Source organism: Bactrocera oleae, chromosome 6, assembly GCF_042242935.1.
Source record: "Bactrocera oleae isolate idBacOlea1 chromosome 6, idBacOlea1, whole genome shotgun sequence".
Taxonomy (NCBI): Eukaryota; Metazoa; Arthropoda; class Insecta; order Diptera; family Tephritidae; genus Bactrocera; species Bactrocera oleae.
Genome location: NC_091540.1, coordinates 20,510,411 through 20,528,879, shown reverse-complemented (window position 1 = coordinate 20,528,879; position 18,469 = coordinate 20,510,411). Strand labels below are relative to the sequence as shown.

At 35.6% G+C, this 18,469-nt stretch overlaps 1 protein-coding gene across 1 annotated transcript; it reads left to right on the top strand.

The window, feature by feature from the left end:
* Positions 1-1,594: 1,594 nt before the first annotated feature.
* Positions 1,595-16,920, top strand: tow (target of wingless). The gene is made up of 6 exons (XM_014232194.3): positions 1,595-2,953; positions 6,736-6,950; positions 12,846-13,029; positions 13,102-13,159; positions 13,228-14,181; positions 16,091-16,920. Exons 2-6 carry the CDS (start codon positions 6,872-6,874, stop codon positions 16,310-16,312), a joined length of 1,497 nt encoding a protein of 498 aa, XP_014087669.3. The 5' UTR covers positions 1,595-2,953; positions 6,736-6,871; the 3' UTR covers positions 16,313-16,920.
* The last annotated feature ends 1,549 nt before the right edge of the window (positions 16,921-18,469 follow it).

Sequence of the window (18,469 nt, the reverse complement as noted above, 5' to 3'; positions counted from 1 at the left end):
TGTTAGCATGAGAGTAATAGCAAAGGATTTCAAGATCTCTTATCGATCTATTCAACAAATTTTAATTAATATTTCGGGTATGAATTAATTCAATGCTAGACTGGTACCAAAAAACCAGAATCTTGTGTAAAAACGACGTCGAGTAAAAGTCAAAATGAGCTGAAACCGCAAACACACGAAATTTGGCACTGAAGGCCATCCCAGTCGAAGAATATAATAAGTAGATGGAAAATTGGATAAATCTTTGGCATACTGGCATTGGTTCAGGAGCATATTTTGCTGGCGATTATAAAGATTTGTATTAAAATAAGTGAAAATGCATTTTTTTGTCAGTCCGGGTATAAATTGACCAGATGGTAAATGATATACGAACCTTACTTAAACGGATTGTGGAATATTGCTCGAAAAGAGCTGGAAGGAGAGTAGTCGTAGTCAATGGATGTTTGATATGATTGCCGTCAAAGGGAGTGCGTTTCCTGGCAGCAACAAGACAATGCATATTTCCTTATGCAATAACCTGTGGGAGACACAACCTCGTTTCAAACTCTAGCAAATAGGTTCTTTGTGGACCGTGGTGTTAAAATGCCCAAAGCACAATTTTGACACCCTCTCTAATTCGGTTTTTAATTCGGAAAGATGTCTCGACAAAGTCTACGTTGTGACCCGATTTCTACTCCAAACTAGCGCTTCTTCCACGCGTCGCGAATGCTATACAACCGCGTCTAAACGTTTGCTTTCGATAATTAAATGCATCGGAATTGGAGAGCATGTGATTCACTTGGTTGATATCAAAATATAGACATCGAATGAACATGAGTCCAAAAAGAGACTGAAGCTGTTCATTTATAAATTTAGAAATGTCCTACAACGTATGAACTATTTTCATTACGTTCTGTACACACATGAATACTAGTTGATTCAAGTGCTATAAAATTTTCTCATAGCGATGGGTATATTTGGGACGGGTATTCGGACCAACGGAATTTGAAGTGTCAGCACTTGATAAGTTAGTCAACGAAACAGTAATACCGTTGTACGCGGAAAAGTTTTGTAAAAATAGAAAAATCAATTTTATGCGACTGCACACCCGAACAGAAAATACTATGACAATGCCGACGCTGGCGTTGACGCTGACACCGATGCCAACGACGATGAAAGCAACATTGGTAGTACGAAAAAAAGATAACAATGAATTGGTGTTGGCGACAGTACAAGCGCCCAACTGCTGACAGGAGCCAGTTGCCGACACCGTAAGAGTATGAGAACGTTTTAGAGAGCGAAATAAAGATTGTTGAATGAATAGAAATTTGAAAACGGCAAAAAAAGCTTTTAAGGCTGTTTCCGGAGCAACGAAATCAAAATACCGAAACCAGTGGCGTTCGCTCTAAAGAGACACTTGTCGACATCCCCATTTGTTTCGCTTATGCTTTAGTAGACTCTCGTCAGCTGCTGACGACTCATAGCTGGCTAAAAGCCGAACACTTGCGCTCTCATTATAAAGGGTGGTGAGTTTCTATGACGTGTAAAGCTTATTTTTGTTGTGAAGCTTCCGGATTTTCCTATGAAGAAACGAACCGTTCCATGCAAGCACGAATTGTTCAGTTTCGGTTAGATGCGCGTAGAAAAATACGGAGAAAAACGGCGCAGTGCATACTTCTTCTTAAAGGCGCGTGTGAAAATTTCAATGATAAAAATTCAATGAAAACCCAGTGAAAATGATAAATAAAATGCAGAAAAAATTAATAAGAAGGATAATTACAAAGTCGAGCACAACCAGTGAATAACAGTAATTGAGAATTCGTTTTAAAAGTATTACAAAAAGAGAAAAATTTCCATGATACAAATTTCCAGCACTCGTTTATATTTTATATGAAAGTGTGTGTGTATATGTGTTAACATGTACATATGTGTGTATATATGTATGTATGTTAGGAATAAAAGCAAGTGGAAGAATAAGCATTAAGGGTATTTTGAGTAGCAGTATTGGAACGGAAAGGAAGCAGGAAAAGCGTATACGCTAGTCCAATAAGCAAAAACGGGAGCTACAGGAAGTAATGGTGGATAGAGGAATGCAAAAGTTGAATATCTCTGGAAGTGGAAATTTTACAAAGGCGTGAAAAATCCCGCAACGAATTTTGAAGAATACTTTACATCTAGATAGCTACCTAGATGGTTTTTGCCTACCAACTACTCACTAACTGGCCGCCATCTTTATATGAACGATTGGTGTCGACTGGCCAGCTCACCAACAGCTATATCGTCTGCATTCAAAAAGGAGTCGCGCCCTGCTTTTGTCCCCAATAAATTTAATGTCATCGTCAATCGTGTTGCTTTCATCAATACTTCATTCCATTACACAGCATTTAGAAAACGTATTTTGGAAGTTGTTGTTGTTAAGTTTATTAGCTGCCGACGACGACGACATTCCTTTAAGCATAACAGGGTTCGTACCATATACACCAACTGTGGTTGTTTCCCATGGGAATCGCGCTACCCTTTATCAGACACTTTGACGCATTTATATAAAGTATAAAAAATGGCAAATTCTGCACAATAAATGTAGAAAATAAGAAAAAATTTAACACACAGCACAGGTGTTGAATTTTCCATACGCCAACGCTAAAGTAATTCTGTGCGTGATATGGAAAAACTCAACAAATATACCAACAACAAGCAAACAGAATAAAAACAACGTTCTTATATATGTATGTAGATGTATACATATGTATGTATATAAAAGTGATGACTACAGTCAACAACGTAGTGTATGAAACGATTAAAAATTAGTGAATATCAGCATAAAAAACAAATAAAAGTAATAATTGCATTTCGGCTGCACCCGTGTAAACTTTCACCTCAGCGGCAAATTAAAAAAAGAAGAACAACCACCGTCACTCAACTGCAAAGAAGAAAAGAGGCGCCGCCGAGAGGGGCGGTATCAGCTGTCATTCAAGTATGTGTCATGTTCGCAAGCACGTTACACTATATATCCACAAATGTATGCAAATTGTGCGTAAATACCCAAAGACATATCTATACACACTTGTCCATATTTATGTATATATGTATGTATGTATTTCACCTCCTATCACAGTTCATTATTGTTTTGATATTTTACATGTACCATATATATATGTACATACATGTATATAACACATACATATATTCACCTCTTGCTGCTTTAAAATATATCTATTGTATCTTAAGCATGAACATGGTGAAAAAATCGCAACGGTCGTGGCTGTCAGAGGCAAAATGTTTTCGTAAACTAAATACGTGTATGTAGACATATAGCAGATTAGTCTGATAGTGTGACGACCAGAATGGATAAAAAACACCGCCATGGCCTCTACAATGTTCCTCTAAACGAAAATATATTTTTCAACAACTATACCGTCTATATGTATGTATGTACATTAGTATGTATATAGAAGATACTTTAAAATGTGCGGTTGTAAATTTGGCTATGTACTTCCATATGAATATTTGTGTATATGGTAAACCTTCTTGATTGAAAAGAGAAAGAGAAAAATAGATTGTTTATTAACGGCAAGAGTGTTTTTGCTCAAAGAAAGCTATAAATTGAGAGTAGAATCCTCTTACATACCTAGTTTCTTTCTATATATACTAATACTAAGTATGTACGTATGTATAAATATTCATACAGATGCCATACATACATATAATTCGTACGTACATATGTACATACATACAAGTAAATCTTAGTAAAAACAAATAAAATATGCGAGAACAATTACTTTGATTTGAGTTCTGTTAAAAAGGATTATAAGAAAAATTGTTTAGAAGTTATTGAATACACGAAAATAATTATTTATCCACATGTGTAAAAAAAACATTAAATACAGTGCGTTTAAAACAAACGTTTCCGATTTCCAAAGTGTAGGTAACTTTTATTGGGAAAAATGTTGTAATTATAGAAAATATGACTACATTGTTTTGTTGTAGTTTTCTTCTTACAGTATCCAATCATGATTATTTTTATATTAATGAAGCATTTCAGCAGACTTCAGTAAACCCTTTTTACACATTTTTATCATTCTAACGGCGCTCAGGTTTTCTGTAAAGCACCTCAAAACCCCAAATCCATTAGCAGAGAAGCACCCATTGAGGGCATTGCACCTTTTGAGGGGTGCTTAACACTCCTTTAAATAAATGTTTGTCGTTTTCTTAACCAAACACGTCTCAAGGAGAGGAACAATACAAAAGTTGACACCTCTGTAAATATAAGATTGCTCCAATCACACTTGATGTTTTCCTTCGCCCAGTGCATCATTTTTATAAAAAGGGCGTAGTCGGGCCACTGCCACGTCCATTAAACGCACTAAAATGAAACCAGTAATGTTCCGTAACTAAGCATCAAATTAAGATATGGAGCTGTAATTTGGCACAGGGGATCGCAGTAGCAAGGGGCAGTTGTGGGACAAAAGTTTTGAAAAAATGGGTGTGGCCCCGCCATTTAATAGGTTTAATTTACATATCTACCAAATCATTCCAGTTATAATAACTAAATTCGCTCAGGATTAATTCCTTAAACACCACTGCAGACACTATAAAAATGGATGAAATCAGATGATAACCCCTTATTACTAAACGCGTGACAAATCAATAAATAAACACGCCAGAGACATTAAATTTTACACCCGAGATGGTAAGAGAGGGCTTTATCAGAGCCGAGTTCAAAATACACCTACAATTTAGATGAAAACTTATATCTCAGGACCTACTCGGCCAATATCGATCAAATTATGTATTGTATTATTATCTTAACATTCCTATGTTCCAGTGCGAAGATGGGCGAAATCGGACTGCAATCATATCTACTTCCCATGTAACACAATTTTAAATTCCATCTGATTCATTCACTTTCCAGTATGCAAATCAAGCACCAATGAATGTATCACGATTCAACTTTGCACGAATAGTGTGCCTAAAGTAGCCTACCTTATGACCAAAAATTGTCAAAATCGGACAACTCATCAAGTCCCAGATACCGAATATGTGAACCTCAGTTCCTAAAGCGAGCATTTTGTCGAAAAAATCTATCAATATTTGAGACATGTCATTGAAATTCGGAGCAAATCCTTTCCTGATGACAGTATGCCTATATGTCAGAAATGGGTTGAATCGGTTGAAGACTTCTCTTTGACGCCATATACCTAATACAAAGATTTTTAAACTTCCGGTTTACTTTATACCATAGCGGCCAATATGAGAGTTATTTTAGTGAAAACGATGCCATGCTTAAAATGGATAAAATCTGGTGAAAACTTGCCCTGACCCCAAATACAACTAATATCATGATTTTCGAACATCCGGCTGACTTTACTCCATATATGTTATATTATATATATTGGTGATGGTAAGTGAGGTACCTTAATGAAACTCAACATACTATTGTATTAGTATACGGCATGTGGTATTGCCAAAAATATTTAAAATCTTTTCCTGGTAATAGTATGTCTTGGTCCAAAATTGGATCAAATCGGGTCAGTAGTATTCCTAGCCCCCTTATATCTATTATATTTATATTATGTAATGCAATTGAATACTGAAAATGTGAAAAATCATTCCACGAATTATCCCAGAATATAAGTTAATAAGATAACAAAACACTGTCATTTCTTCGAATAATGAATACTGTTTACAATAAAATAAACTATTGCTGGAATTTTAAATTAGGTTGACAATAGGTTAAAGATATATTTTTAAATATAATCCGATATCCTTATTTTGATTGTCATTGCTAACGTAATGTCTAAGTCTGATACTGAAGAGTTTTACGACCAAATCAAAGCACTTAAATCTTTGATTAAGCAAGGCAGAGGTGGTATTAAAAGATAAAAGGTACAACGATATTTTTGAGCACTTTGAAAGTAATTGCCAATGGTATCGGCCAATCTCTTGACTTCAATCTACAAAATAAAAATAAATAACCCAAATACTGACTTATTTGAATTTTTCACATAACGCTAACAGATAAGATTCCTACGTTTTCGTTAGTCGTATTACCCTCATGCGTGGGTAATAAGAGTTATAAAACCTCAATATTCCCTAAATTCCTCCTGAGGAGGATTCTGCTGGAACTCAAACGCACACCGTAGAGCGTAGCGCATGGTCCGTCTTGTACACCGCCTCCAATTTGACTGCTTTCCCACTTCTCACCCGTTCTGCCCTCTTATAGAGATCTTCTGATCATTCATCGAAGTACCTAATAAAGTTGTAAGACCCGTAGAGCTATCCGGCAGACATCTTGGAAGTGGCACAGGGTTTCTTTTGAGAACCTTCAAGAAGACTGCACAAATAGCAGTCGCTACTCGGTTCCACTCTTCTCGGAAGATGGCACCATCCGCCTTGCTGCGGTTTAACGCGTCGAATACCTGTTCAGTATGTATAACATCGAAATAATCCAGGATTTTACTACATCATACTTAGGGGGCGGAAGTCCAGAATTTGAAGACCGTAGGTCATTTAGCGTTTCCCAGAGTGTAGCAACTCGGAGACAACCTGCACTAAAAATTGTCATAGTGGTATAAATATGAAAATATTTTCTCAACAATTTCAAGCGTATAGAAAATTGATAATTGCGCACTTTACTTTGCAACATTTTCAAATTTTGCATTTTGAAGAGGTATAAGTATTATATTATTGAATAATAAGAGATATTATTATTAATTTATAATATAATATTATTATGTATTTATTTGAACCTTTCAGAAATCATAGCAAAAGTGGACACAAAACAATAAGCCAAAACAAACTAGCGGCTGCAAATTCTGTTAGAAGCAGATTAGAAAACAGAAGCAGCAAAAATAGCAACACCGGTAATAGCAGCAACGCTGCTACACGGATTATGGGCTGTGGACAAAGCAAAATCCATTTATATCCAAGAAAATCAAAGAGCAAAGCCAATGGAAAGAAAGGAGGTCACGGTAAGTGTCAGAGATACATACCACATTAGATATAGCACATGAGCACGCATATACATAAATTAATGTAATGAATACATCAATATTTGACGGGTTATGTCCTTTGAAATCCGAGAGATTTTTCTACAGATGCTGTTCAGGTTCCTTCCCACAAATTTCAACTGCTAAGACAAGACCGACATTTCAAATGGGTTCATTAAATCAATCAATTGTTCGTTTTTATATTCAGTATGGATTATAATGTTCTTAAATATTATATTGTACATTACAACATTTATTTGCATTTTTCAATTGTACCCAGAGGTACTTGAAAAAGAAACTACCATATATAGTGGTCTGCAAAACTGTTCCCCCATAACCCGTTGTGGAATATATTACACCGGTCTACAGCACATTTGCGCACGCATACCATATTTTTGTTGCTTTTTTACCTCAAAGTAAGAATAAGAATAAAAAATTAGCTTTTTTTGATTTTATGTATAGAAAATGGAAAAACTTAACTCAATAAAAATACACAAATATTTTACATTTATATACATACATCATGCTTTCAATATACCAGCATTGGTAACGTCTCTCAAATTCCATTATATCTTCATCGAAGCGTTCTTCTTGACCTTCCGAATAAACTCTCATATTATCTTTGAATTTATCTAAGTGATAATGTAACATGTGCACTTTAGATATATTCATAGTGATAAGGAAATTCGTAATCATGTCAGTGACCAGCCCTAAGATTTCCAAGGAAGCCATGCACTACTGCCCTAAAACTGCTCCAAACTTTTTTCTCCACATTTTTAAGTAACTTCGGGAAAGTATTATAATCTATAATTATTATTTTTTTTTTTGATACATTCCTACAAAAATCCAAGCTTTTTTCGCCTCTGAAAGCTTTGGAAAAAAGTTCTTCAAATATTTGAAAGTTTCAGATTCATTCTTAATCAGCCTTTACAAATTGTTTAATAAGACTTAATATGACCCAATTTATAATGCAATGACGGCATTAATATAATCTTTGGATCGACAATTGCTTCCCATTTAATATTACATTTTCCCACTTCATAATCGGAACGTACTAACCAATGTTTTGGCATCATTCCTCCCCATTCCACCCCACAGGCAAAGACAAGGGGAGTATTTAGTATACCCCCCTTGCATTCCAGTCAAAAAATAACACTATTTTGATGCCTGCAATTACTTCCCATTTGTATTCCATATGTTTAATAGCATTATAATAATGTCGTAATTTTCTTTAAGATATACGGAATGTACCAATGGAATAGATGAACATTTGTTCCCATTGTATAGTAAAACAGCTTTTAGAGTTTTTGTTGAGCTATCGATAAAAGGAACCATTCAGTTGTATGACAAGGAATACCAATTTCTTTAAATAAACCTTACGCGTCGTGACAAAAACAGAGTACATCTTCCTTACTGAAGAAAAACGAAAATTTATCATGTCGTTTTCTTTGTCTTGCAACATGTTGATATAGAGTATATTAGTTTTGTTCATCTAAGGGTTGTTTGTATCACCTAAAAATAATCGAGTTTGATATAGGGTTATATATGTATATATATATTATCAGGATGACGAGACGAGTTGAATTCCGGTTGAATGTCTGTCGGTAAGTCCGTCTGCCGTGCAGCCTGTAACTTGAGTAAACATTGAGATATCTTGATGAAACTTGGTACACGTGTTCCTTGGCAAAAAGGGAATGAAAAGTTCGTAGATAAGCGTAATCGGACCACTGTAATTTGGGACAACGAATCGCAATGACAATTAATCGGTTTAATGTATATATGTATATTCCGAATCATTCAAGCCATATCATCCAAATTTGCATGAAACTAGGTGAAATCGGATGATGCCCACTCACAACTACTAAAAGTGCGATAATTCAATAATTAAATGCGTCAGAGACATACTTGTAGAATTTTTCACCTACGATGGCTTTTTAAGTGCGGGTGTCAAAATTTGACCATGGACCGACCATATTTAGGTGAAATCACATATTTCCGGACATTCCGGATATTTATTTAATCCCGAATATATAAGTAAACCAAAAGAAAGAAAATCATTGAATAGAGAATGTGGATATATACATACATATTAAACCAAAGGGTCAGAAATTAATACATGCGGTATATTTGGTTAAGAGACATTGTGAACCGATATTAGATGGACTTTTGGTGTAAAGGCAACCGAAGCGATGCAAATCAATACATTCGGTATGTGAGACATATGTACATATGTTCATCGTGGTATGAAATAATAAAAAGCAGATTTCTCTCCAACATTCGTAATCAATTACGTATGCATACATTAATAGTTATGGCTGAAACAACTCATATCACTATGTACATATATACCATATACTTAGTAAATTACATTATGTTATGTTCTTCAAACATAATTAAATTCTAAAGCTGTATTGCGATTGGCTGTCAAAGAATTACTGATACACCTAGTAAACGGTATTACTCAAAATTATATAAAGTACTATAAGTATATATGTATATATATCTCACAAACCTACCTATTGATCTGCATCAATAAAAAGTGACAACGATCTTCCAAAAATGTCCGAAATAAATTAAATATCACTGCTAAACTCCATCAAACAAATATACGGGATATTAAATTACAATTGACCTCTAAATCTTCTCTGTAAAGTTCGAAGGAACTTTGAAAATTCATCACCTGTTTTCCACTAGTTTTTAAAACTTAAAGTACTTTCTATTTGCAATAATTCAGAGAGGACCATATAATTACTTATATACAGTAGTATGTGCAGTGCAATGTCAATCAGCATAATTACCGACCATCGCTAAGAGCATTTTTAAACAAGTTGCTTGTGTTCTTTCAGTCGTTATAAAACAGTAAACTTTCTTCAATAGCTTAAGGTCAGACATGTACATAAGCATAAATATGTAGACATACACAATGCATATGTATAACTTCTGAACTAACTATTCTAAATCAAATTATTTAATTTGTCTACACATCTCTGCGATCTGTCTACAAATACACATCAATATGCCAGTGCAATTTGTCATAACATAAAAAATTAATAAAATTATGTAAGTAAATATTTGCTTTAAGTGGGGTAGGCAAGGTTTTAAAATTTCTTTGTGTTGTATTTTTATTTTTTATTTTTTATTGAATGCATAATATTTAAAGAATATTGTGTCAAAATCAAATCCAATGGAACATAATGGACGAAGTTATAAGTATTTTTATACCTGTCCAACGAACGTTTCAGATCAAATTTTATAGTATTCAAAACCTTTTTAAGTTTTCCCCACAACTCACGTTTTCAAAGTCGGTGCCCTTCATAAACTATTACACCGATCCTTTTGAAATTTTGAACACTATTTCTGTACATAACTAACGAAGTAACGACGGATATTCTATTTTTATATTTGTTAATAAATTTTATTTTACAATAACAAATTACCCAATTTAAACATTTGAATTTCGAAAAACCCTCTCGGCGTAACCTAACGAATGAATCTTGATTTTTTGAATGAGCAGCCAGTCCCAAGTTAGGAAAGGCACCGCAATCTTACAATTTGATTTTATATTCCTAAACCCTCATTTGAGTTAATTAAATAAATCTTAATATAAACATCCCGAACACGAAGCAAAATATATAGGCTGTTTTTTTAGACATGAGATTATCAAGAAGAAATAAAACGCATATAATTAATACAATAAAGTTTGCCATTACGTTTTGAAAGCAAAAAACACGTTAACTTCGGTTGCACCGAAGCTATAATACCCTTCACAGATATAAAGGTTTCTTACAATAACTTGATTCCGATCTAATTTTGTGAAGATACCTCGTCAAATGAAAGAGTTTCCATACAAGCACTTGATTCCGATCGTTCAGTTTGTATGACAGCTATATGCTATAGTGGTCCGATATCGGCATTTCCGACAAATGAGGAGCTTCTTAGTGAGGAAAAGACAGGTGGAAAATTTCGGATCGATAGCATAAAAACTAAGGGACTAGTTCGTATATACAGACGGACGGACAGACAGACGGACATGGCCAAATCAACTCAGGTCATCATGCTGATCATTTATGTGTAGATTTTATAGGGTCTCCGACGTTTCCTTCTGGGTGTAACAAACTTCGTGGCAAACTTAATATACCCTGTTCAGGGTTTAATTATTACTTATTACCAATTTTTGATCACCTTTTGCAGCAAATGGGGCCGTATGTCAGCAATAACGCGCCGAGTATTCTCTTCCAAAGCGTCAATCGTCTCGGGCTTATCTTAGACAAGCGACTTCACATAATTCCACAAAAAATAGTCCAGCGGTGTTAAATCGCACGACCTCAGAGGCCACGCCACAGAGCCACGACGCGAGATAATGCACTCACCAAAAGTTTCCTTCCTAAATTGATTGATTCGTTGGCTGTAGGTAATGTAGCGCCGACCTATTGTAACCAAAGGTCCACGTCAACATCCTCCAATTCAAGCACAAAAAAGATTGATTAACGTACGCATTCAACCCAAAAGTAAGGGGATCGGTGGCCACTTCGTTTTGAGCCCATTCACTGAACGTGCGACACTTTTAAGGGTCGTTCGGTTTTAATTATTGCACGAGTTGAATTTTTCAAGGCCGCAAACCAAGATCTCTGCTCCACCGCAGCAATAGCGTATTCGCACTTCACGACGACACTACTAGAGTAAACTCATTGTCTCACTGAAAACCACACGTCTAAAAAAAAAGACCCGTTAGTAATGAAACTAAATTTGTCTATGACCTGTACTATAAATTAATAAGATACAAAATTTAATTGTAATCCATCGATGATTCATTGTATTTTGGCCCAACATAAAGTTTTGCAACACTTAAAAGTGTTTTCTCGCCTTTGATCCTTGCGAATTGAGAGAGTATGAAATGCTCGGTTACTTAGCCATCCTTACTTGTTCTATTCTAAAGATGTATTAGAAACCAATTTAATGAAATCTTTAATGAACCCGATTTTGTAAAAGAGAGTTAAGATAACGATGCACATATTTTATTTTAGACATGGATATATTATATTATTATACAAGTATTTATTCTTTATAATGGTTTAAATCATTTTTATTATTATGCTAATTAGTAAATTATTTTAATTGTCTTCAACTATTAATTCTGTACTTTCTGCTAATGGAAACCTCCAATAGAAAAACTATTTGTAGAGAAGTTTTGTGTTCCACAGGTTTTACTGTATTCGTGCCATTTCTACTTGAAAAAGAAGTTTCATCTATTGAAGTACATAAGATATCAAGTACTCTTACATAATGTCCCTAAACTTACTTTTGTGTGGAATTACATATCGTCACCTAAAATGCAAAATAACGTAACATCACTTTTTAGAAGTTTAAAGGAGAAGGAAAAACGAACTAGCGAAACGCATACAATTCAAGATACGTTCTTTTTAATTTTGGTTATACTTTGGCTATATCTGATAGCATGAACTTAAAACTTTGTATATGCATATGTATATGTAATATTAAATGATGTGGGGAATCGTAATCACTCAAACTCAATTTCTAATATTTTGATGATACGTTATTTTCCATTTTAGGTGACGATATATTATATATGTATCTCACAAACCATATATTCATTAAAAAGAAAAATGGTAATAATTTACAAAAATGGGTACATTGCTTAGCTTTTTATAACTTTATCTTTTTTAGATAATCGTGGGACAAAAATAAATTGAATTGACTATACATATTTCTTGACGATAACTGAAATATGTTAAGCCCTTTCATTAAATTATTCATAGTTTTGTTTGAAAAGTAATGTAGAGATTATAGATATAACTTTCAAACTATAATTTTATAATTTTTAAAAATTAACAAATCTTGACATACTTTTTCTCTCAGCGGACTCAGATGCGGAAACAGACGAGGATGAAGGTCATATTGAAGATACTGAGAAGTGTCAAAATCGAGAACGTGAAAAGAATGATGAAAACGACGAGCAAAGCAATAAAGATGCACAAGATAGTGATGAGGATGTATCAGTGTCACTACTACGAGCCAAAAATCTGTCTTTACTTCAAAGCCAGTAAGATTTTAAAACAACGCACCTTTTTTATGCAGATGCTTTAATATTAATTCTCACTCTTACTTTCAACAGGGAAATTTCCTCGAGCCAACAAAACTTCTTTAGAATGCTCGATAAAAAAATTGAAGAGGTAAGCAAATATTTTCTAGTTTCTATTGCTAGTAAAATTCTAATCAATTTAATATACTTTATTGCTAGGGACCCGACTACGATTCGTCCAGCGAGACAGAAATCGCACTCGAGGAGGCACGATTGAACGCTTTGGTGCAACATTGGGAATCAGCCAGTTTGACTGCCTCCATTTGCTCCTCCGCTAGCCGCTCGCTGCAAACGACGCCAATTCGCCAAGCACCCATTAAACAGCTGACAATGCCCAGAGCCATTCTCCAGCCTACAGTCGCTGTACCGGTACCAATATCAATGCCCATTCAGCAACCAGTCCTGGCAACTGACTTCCTTGCGCATGGGGCATCAGCGGCGGCGACTCAGTTGTCGACGGCAGCGGTGGCGGCTGGCGGTGCGGGTAAACATGCCCAAGGATCACAACAGCTAGTTATTTCGAACATGAACACCAAGATGTTGCAGCAAATGACCGTATTGCCACAAATGCCCCTAAATATGATGCCTGAAACTTCCGCATCTTCCGCTAATACGTCCAACGCTCTTACACTATTGCAGGCACCTAACCCAACACAGCAGGCGCAGTTCACTCAACATTTACTTGCAACTGGTTCTCCGCAACTAATGAGTGGCATCAAGACGAATGTTAGCCCCAAACGCCTAATGGATGGGCGATTGCTTATGAATTCCAGTCCGCTTGCACAACAAATGCACACTGTATCAAATACGCTATCCAACGCATACATAATTGGTTCAGCACAATCAACGGCAGTTGCAGCGGTGTCAGCGGCCAACACTTATGCAAACGGTGGCACCAGTAATAGTTGCACGCCACAACCTACAATGCCCATACAATTGGCATATTTTGGCCAACAAACGGGGCAGCAGCAATATCAACAACAGCACCAGGCAACTACTGCGGCGATGGCGATGGCCACAATGACAATGACGGCAACGCAAAACGACCAACAGACTCTACAAGGCCAAAGTCAGCCGTATTACGGTGACCAAATGCAAATGCACACGATGCAGGTAATTAACATAAATTTAACGTTATTATTAAAAAAATCATTTCCTATAGTTGTTGTCCCTAATGTTCTTTGTCGATTTGTGAGGATCTTATGATTAATTGTATAGGAGTTTTCGGTACCACAACAGTCCAAGAGAGATCCCTGTTAGGATCGACCTCCTAACCTAACTTAACCTGTCTCTATTATTAAAAGCATAAGAGCTGTTGTTAGCTATAAAAGAGTTCTATTTCCTCTATGATGGCCCCAGCATATAAATTTGTCAAGTTGTAAACTAGAACCCCCCAATAAAGTGATGTGGAGTCATGCTCTCATATATGTACATATTTAAGTTTGGAATTTTTTACTTTCATGTCTAAAGTAGTAGGCGAATTATGCTCAGTATACCAGATATATAATATATAAACAGAAATTTTCAAATAATTGTCCGATATAGCTTTAGTCTCACCCTATCGAGGATATAATAAAAAAACATGTTAAACTTGTGCTCTAAGGTTAATACGTTGAAAACATATGTTGTGTTAAACTTTCCCATAAAAAATATAACAAGGCAGTTTTCCAATGACAGAATCGATAACTACAAATGATAGAAATCATGGAGGAAACCAACCAGTGGTTGTAATTTGTTTTTATTGTTACTCCCTCAGGTGCGATAAATAGGTATATACTATTTTCAGAATTCCAAAGCATAGCTTCAATGCATATCATTACTTGCATCAAACAAAGCACTAGAAATAGGATCGTAAAATAGTCGTGTTATTAAAAACATACGTTGATACTGAAGAATATGCACAATACGACTCACTTTCGTCACTTAAAATTCACCTTCTTTTGATTCAGTGTAGAAATTGCTACGTTTTACAACTAAAGTCTTTCCATTAGAGAGTAAATCCTCAAGGTACCAGCATTTAAAACAGATCAGTAATTGTACCTTTTGAAAATTTACGACCGCTTTCTTTTTTATTTACCCTCGTAAGCGATGAAGACATCAATGTACTCGTACAGACCGGTCGTTTGTAGTTGGAGGCATGCTTTTGAGATACGACTGTAACACGAATTTTCTTGTTATTTAGCATAAGCCACTTTTTACCTAGGTCCAGTTTGAAAACTTGCGCAGCTGCTTCTTAACAATGCACATAGAACTCATGTTCCCTATCAGAGTCAATAGCTTTGATGAAAGCCGTTTATTGAGAACCAATAAGGAAGAAACCCAGTTCAAAGGTCCTACTATATATATTCCCCCTCATTTAGCAGTTGTTTTGAGTTTCTACCAAAATTTTGCATTTGCCCCTAGCTCTAACTTTGGTGTTGCAAATTCTAAGGGCTGCCAGTTGACGACCGACGACCTGAAGTAGTCAATAATTTAAAGTCTGAAATCTAGTGACAAAGTCTATCGAATAAGACCAAAAATCATAATTTGTGGAAGGAATACACTCTGCTGCTATAAGGGCATTATTTAAGTGAAAACCTTCAAGTAACTTCCGTTGCTCAAATTTTAAACTTCCATGAACATAATTAGCATTTTTTGAGTTAATGCAATGAAAATAAAGTTTGAATTTTTCATTTTGACATAATGGCTTTTAATTAAGGCGAGTCCATAAAAAAGGCAGCAGACCGACTGATTTCATTTTTTTTTTGCGGTTTAAATGGCAAACAATGTGTTTGTTGTGCGATACCATCTTGCAAATAAATTTTTTTTCTGTCGCTACCACCTTGGCCTAAATCGGTTTGGTTCTGAATTAGATAAAAGTTATTTATTTTTTTCTGAAATATTTGTATACTGCACACGCCTTAACTTAAATTTATTTTTGTAGAAATCCAAACTTATATTAATATGATATAATATTGAACAGCTGTACTAATGTGCATACATAGAACAAATTAAAATATAATATACGTAAATATATTTTTAGCCGCCGACGGAATACAAGTTCCCACCGGCTATCAGCGTTCAACGCCTAGCTCCACAAGTTCAGCGACAACTACGCGAAACACAAGAACTGATAAAAGACTCATGCCCACAATTGTTTGCAGCGGGTTATGGCGGCAGTCCCGGACCACCGATACGAAACCAAGCCAAAAATCCAAACCGAAGACCCACCCTGGAGACCCAATTCTCACAGGAAAGCTCGTGATATCTATCTAATTAAAAGAAACTCAGCGCCAAAATTAATGTAGACGTTCGCAGCAGCAGTTAAGCCCAGCATTCAGTGCCCCGAAACTACGCCACTTGGAAATCGTCCAAGCTGTCCAATGAACTAAGATATATAATACATACTATATCAATAAGAATGATTAAGAAACAAACATAGTTATAATGGGCGGACTGCGGCGCCAACACAAAATGACTCTCACATTCTCATTTCGACGTTATTAATCCTATTCATAACTAAAACAATACATACATTCATATAAAAATAATTATATAATGAAAAATATATAGAGTAGACATACATACATATATACAAATGTATAAAAAACAGCTGAAAATAAATCTGAGAAAAATTTATTTGAGAGCAGAGAACTACATGTATGCAAATCGAGTCAAATTCGAACAAATTAATAAAATATGAATAAAATAATAACAAATGTATGCTGGGATGCAAAATAAGTAAAGTAATTTTTAAAAATATTTATTTTATGTATTGTACTTAGCATTATTTCAGTATATCATAATTTGGTGTATAATAGTTTTTCTTATAATAAAACTGATTACGTTTAGAGCAAAACAAACAACATACAAACAACACACAAAATAAATGCAATAGGTTTTCTTTTACTTAACGGGAAGCGGATATTTGTGTAAGGAAATTCCACACGGTCGGATAGCTGTGTTGAAAAATCGAAATATGCGGTATGTAGTGGTAAAACAAGAAAAAAAACGGTGCAACCGAAGTTATAATATCCTTCACAAATGAAAGAGTTTCCACACAAAAATTTAATTTGGATCGGTAAGTTGGTATGACAGCTATATTCTATAGTAATCCGATCTGAACAATTTGTTAAATAAAATAGTTTTCCATACAAGGGCTTAATTTCGACCGTTCAGGTTGCATGCAAGCTATAGCTATAGTATAGAAAAAAAGACGTGTGTAAAATTTCAGATCGTTATCTCCAAAACTATGGGCTTAGTTCGCGTATATACAGGCAGACAGATGGTCATGGCTAAATCGACTCAATTTGTCATACTGATTATTTATAAAGTCCCAATTTAATGGGATAATAAGTATATTATCTTTATTTGTAATCCAAACAACTTATCGCATTACTACGCATTATCCGAATTTACAACTTGGTCTTTTCTTTACACGGCAGCATTCTAACTGGAATTGTGTCTGCTGCATTTTTTTTTTTTTTAAGAGTATGTGGGAAAAAAATCTTCAAGAAGACATCCTGACGGGTAGTGTCGGGTTCGTACGATGCGTCTACCGACAAAACCTTCCACGACCGGTTACCAACCAATTGGTTTACAACCTATTTCTATGGAGAGATTCGGTTGGAGGGAAAATTGCTCCCCAAGAGAATCTGACGCTGAAAAGCGAAACGCAGATTTTCATTCAAATGGAGTGAAGGGGATGGTCAGAATGCATGGCCTTCTGAAACGGTCAGTTTTCTTGATCCTAACAGTTGCAAGACAGTTGATGCTGGGGTTTGTTTGGGATGCTACTAACGCGTAGATATTAGCAGCGAAGGTAATAGCTGCCGAATGGATGGAGAGAAGATTTGTTTCCGTTAGAATCTGTGAGTTTCGAACAAACCAGACGCAGACGCATGTATGTGCCTTGACTAATTGTTTGTTGTCGAGACGAGGCGGAACCCCAAAGGTGGACGACGTAAGAGCAGATGCTTCTGAATATAGCAATCGTTGCACTTTTTTGATGCTTAGAGTTGATGGAACAGGGTTTCAGTGATCTGAAGGGGCCGTTGGCATTGTTTCGAGCTGCGGAGATTTATTTTGTCCAGGTCAGCCGCTACCTATTTACAAAGATTTTTGACGGTTTTTGCGCGCGCCGGAAGAAGAAAATTGCCTCTGACTTGGTTGTGTTCATCTCCACGACCAGTACCAGTCGAGGACAGTAGGGATGAATTTTTTAAGGCCATATGTGCTGTGGATAATAGTAAGGGAGGCGTACAGAAAAGCGACATTGGGTTGTGAAGTTTTTCCATCGGTTAGGATGTCGTAACAATAAATGTTGAATAGTACTGGGAAGATTTTGGAACCCTGTTTAACTTCCGCCGTGATCGGGTGAACTACTCACTCAAGCAGTGATTTTCCGGTGGGATAGAAAGGA

Bases quoted from the DNA above. Each gene is read 5' to 3' on its own strand.
- tow (XM_014232194.3), top strand. From the start codon at position 6,872: ATGGGCTGTGGACAAAGCAAAATCCATTTATATCCAAGAAAATCAAAG. The intron at 13,030-13,101 runs GTAAGATTTTAA...TACTTTCAACAG, and splicing joins CTGTCTTTACTTCAAAGCCA to GGAAATTTCCTCGAGCCAAC. The intron at 13,160-13,227 runs GTAAGCAAATAT...CTTTATTGCTAG, and splicing joins TCGATAAAAAAATTGAAGAG to GGACCCGACTACGATTCGTC.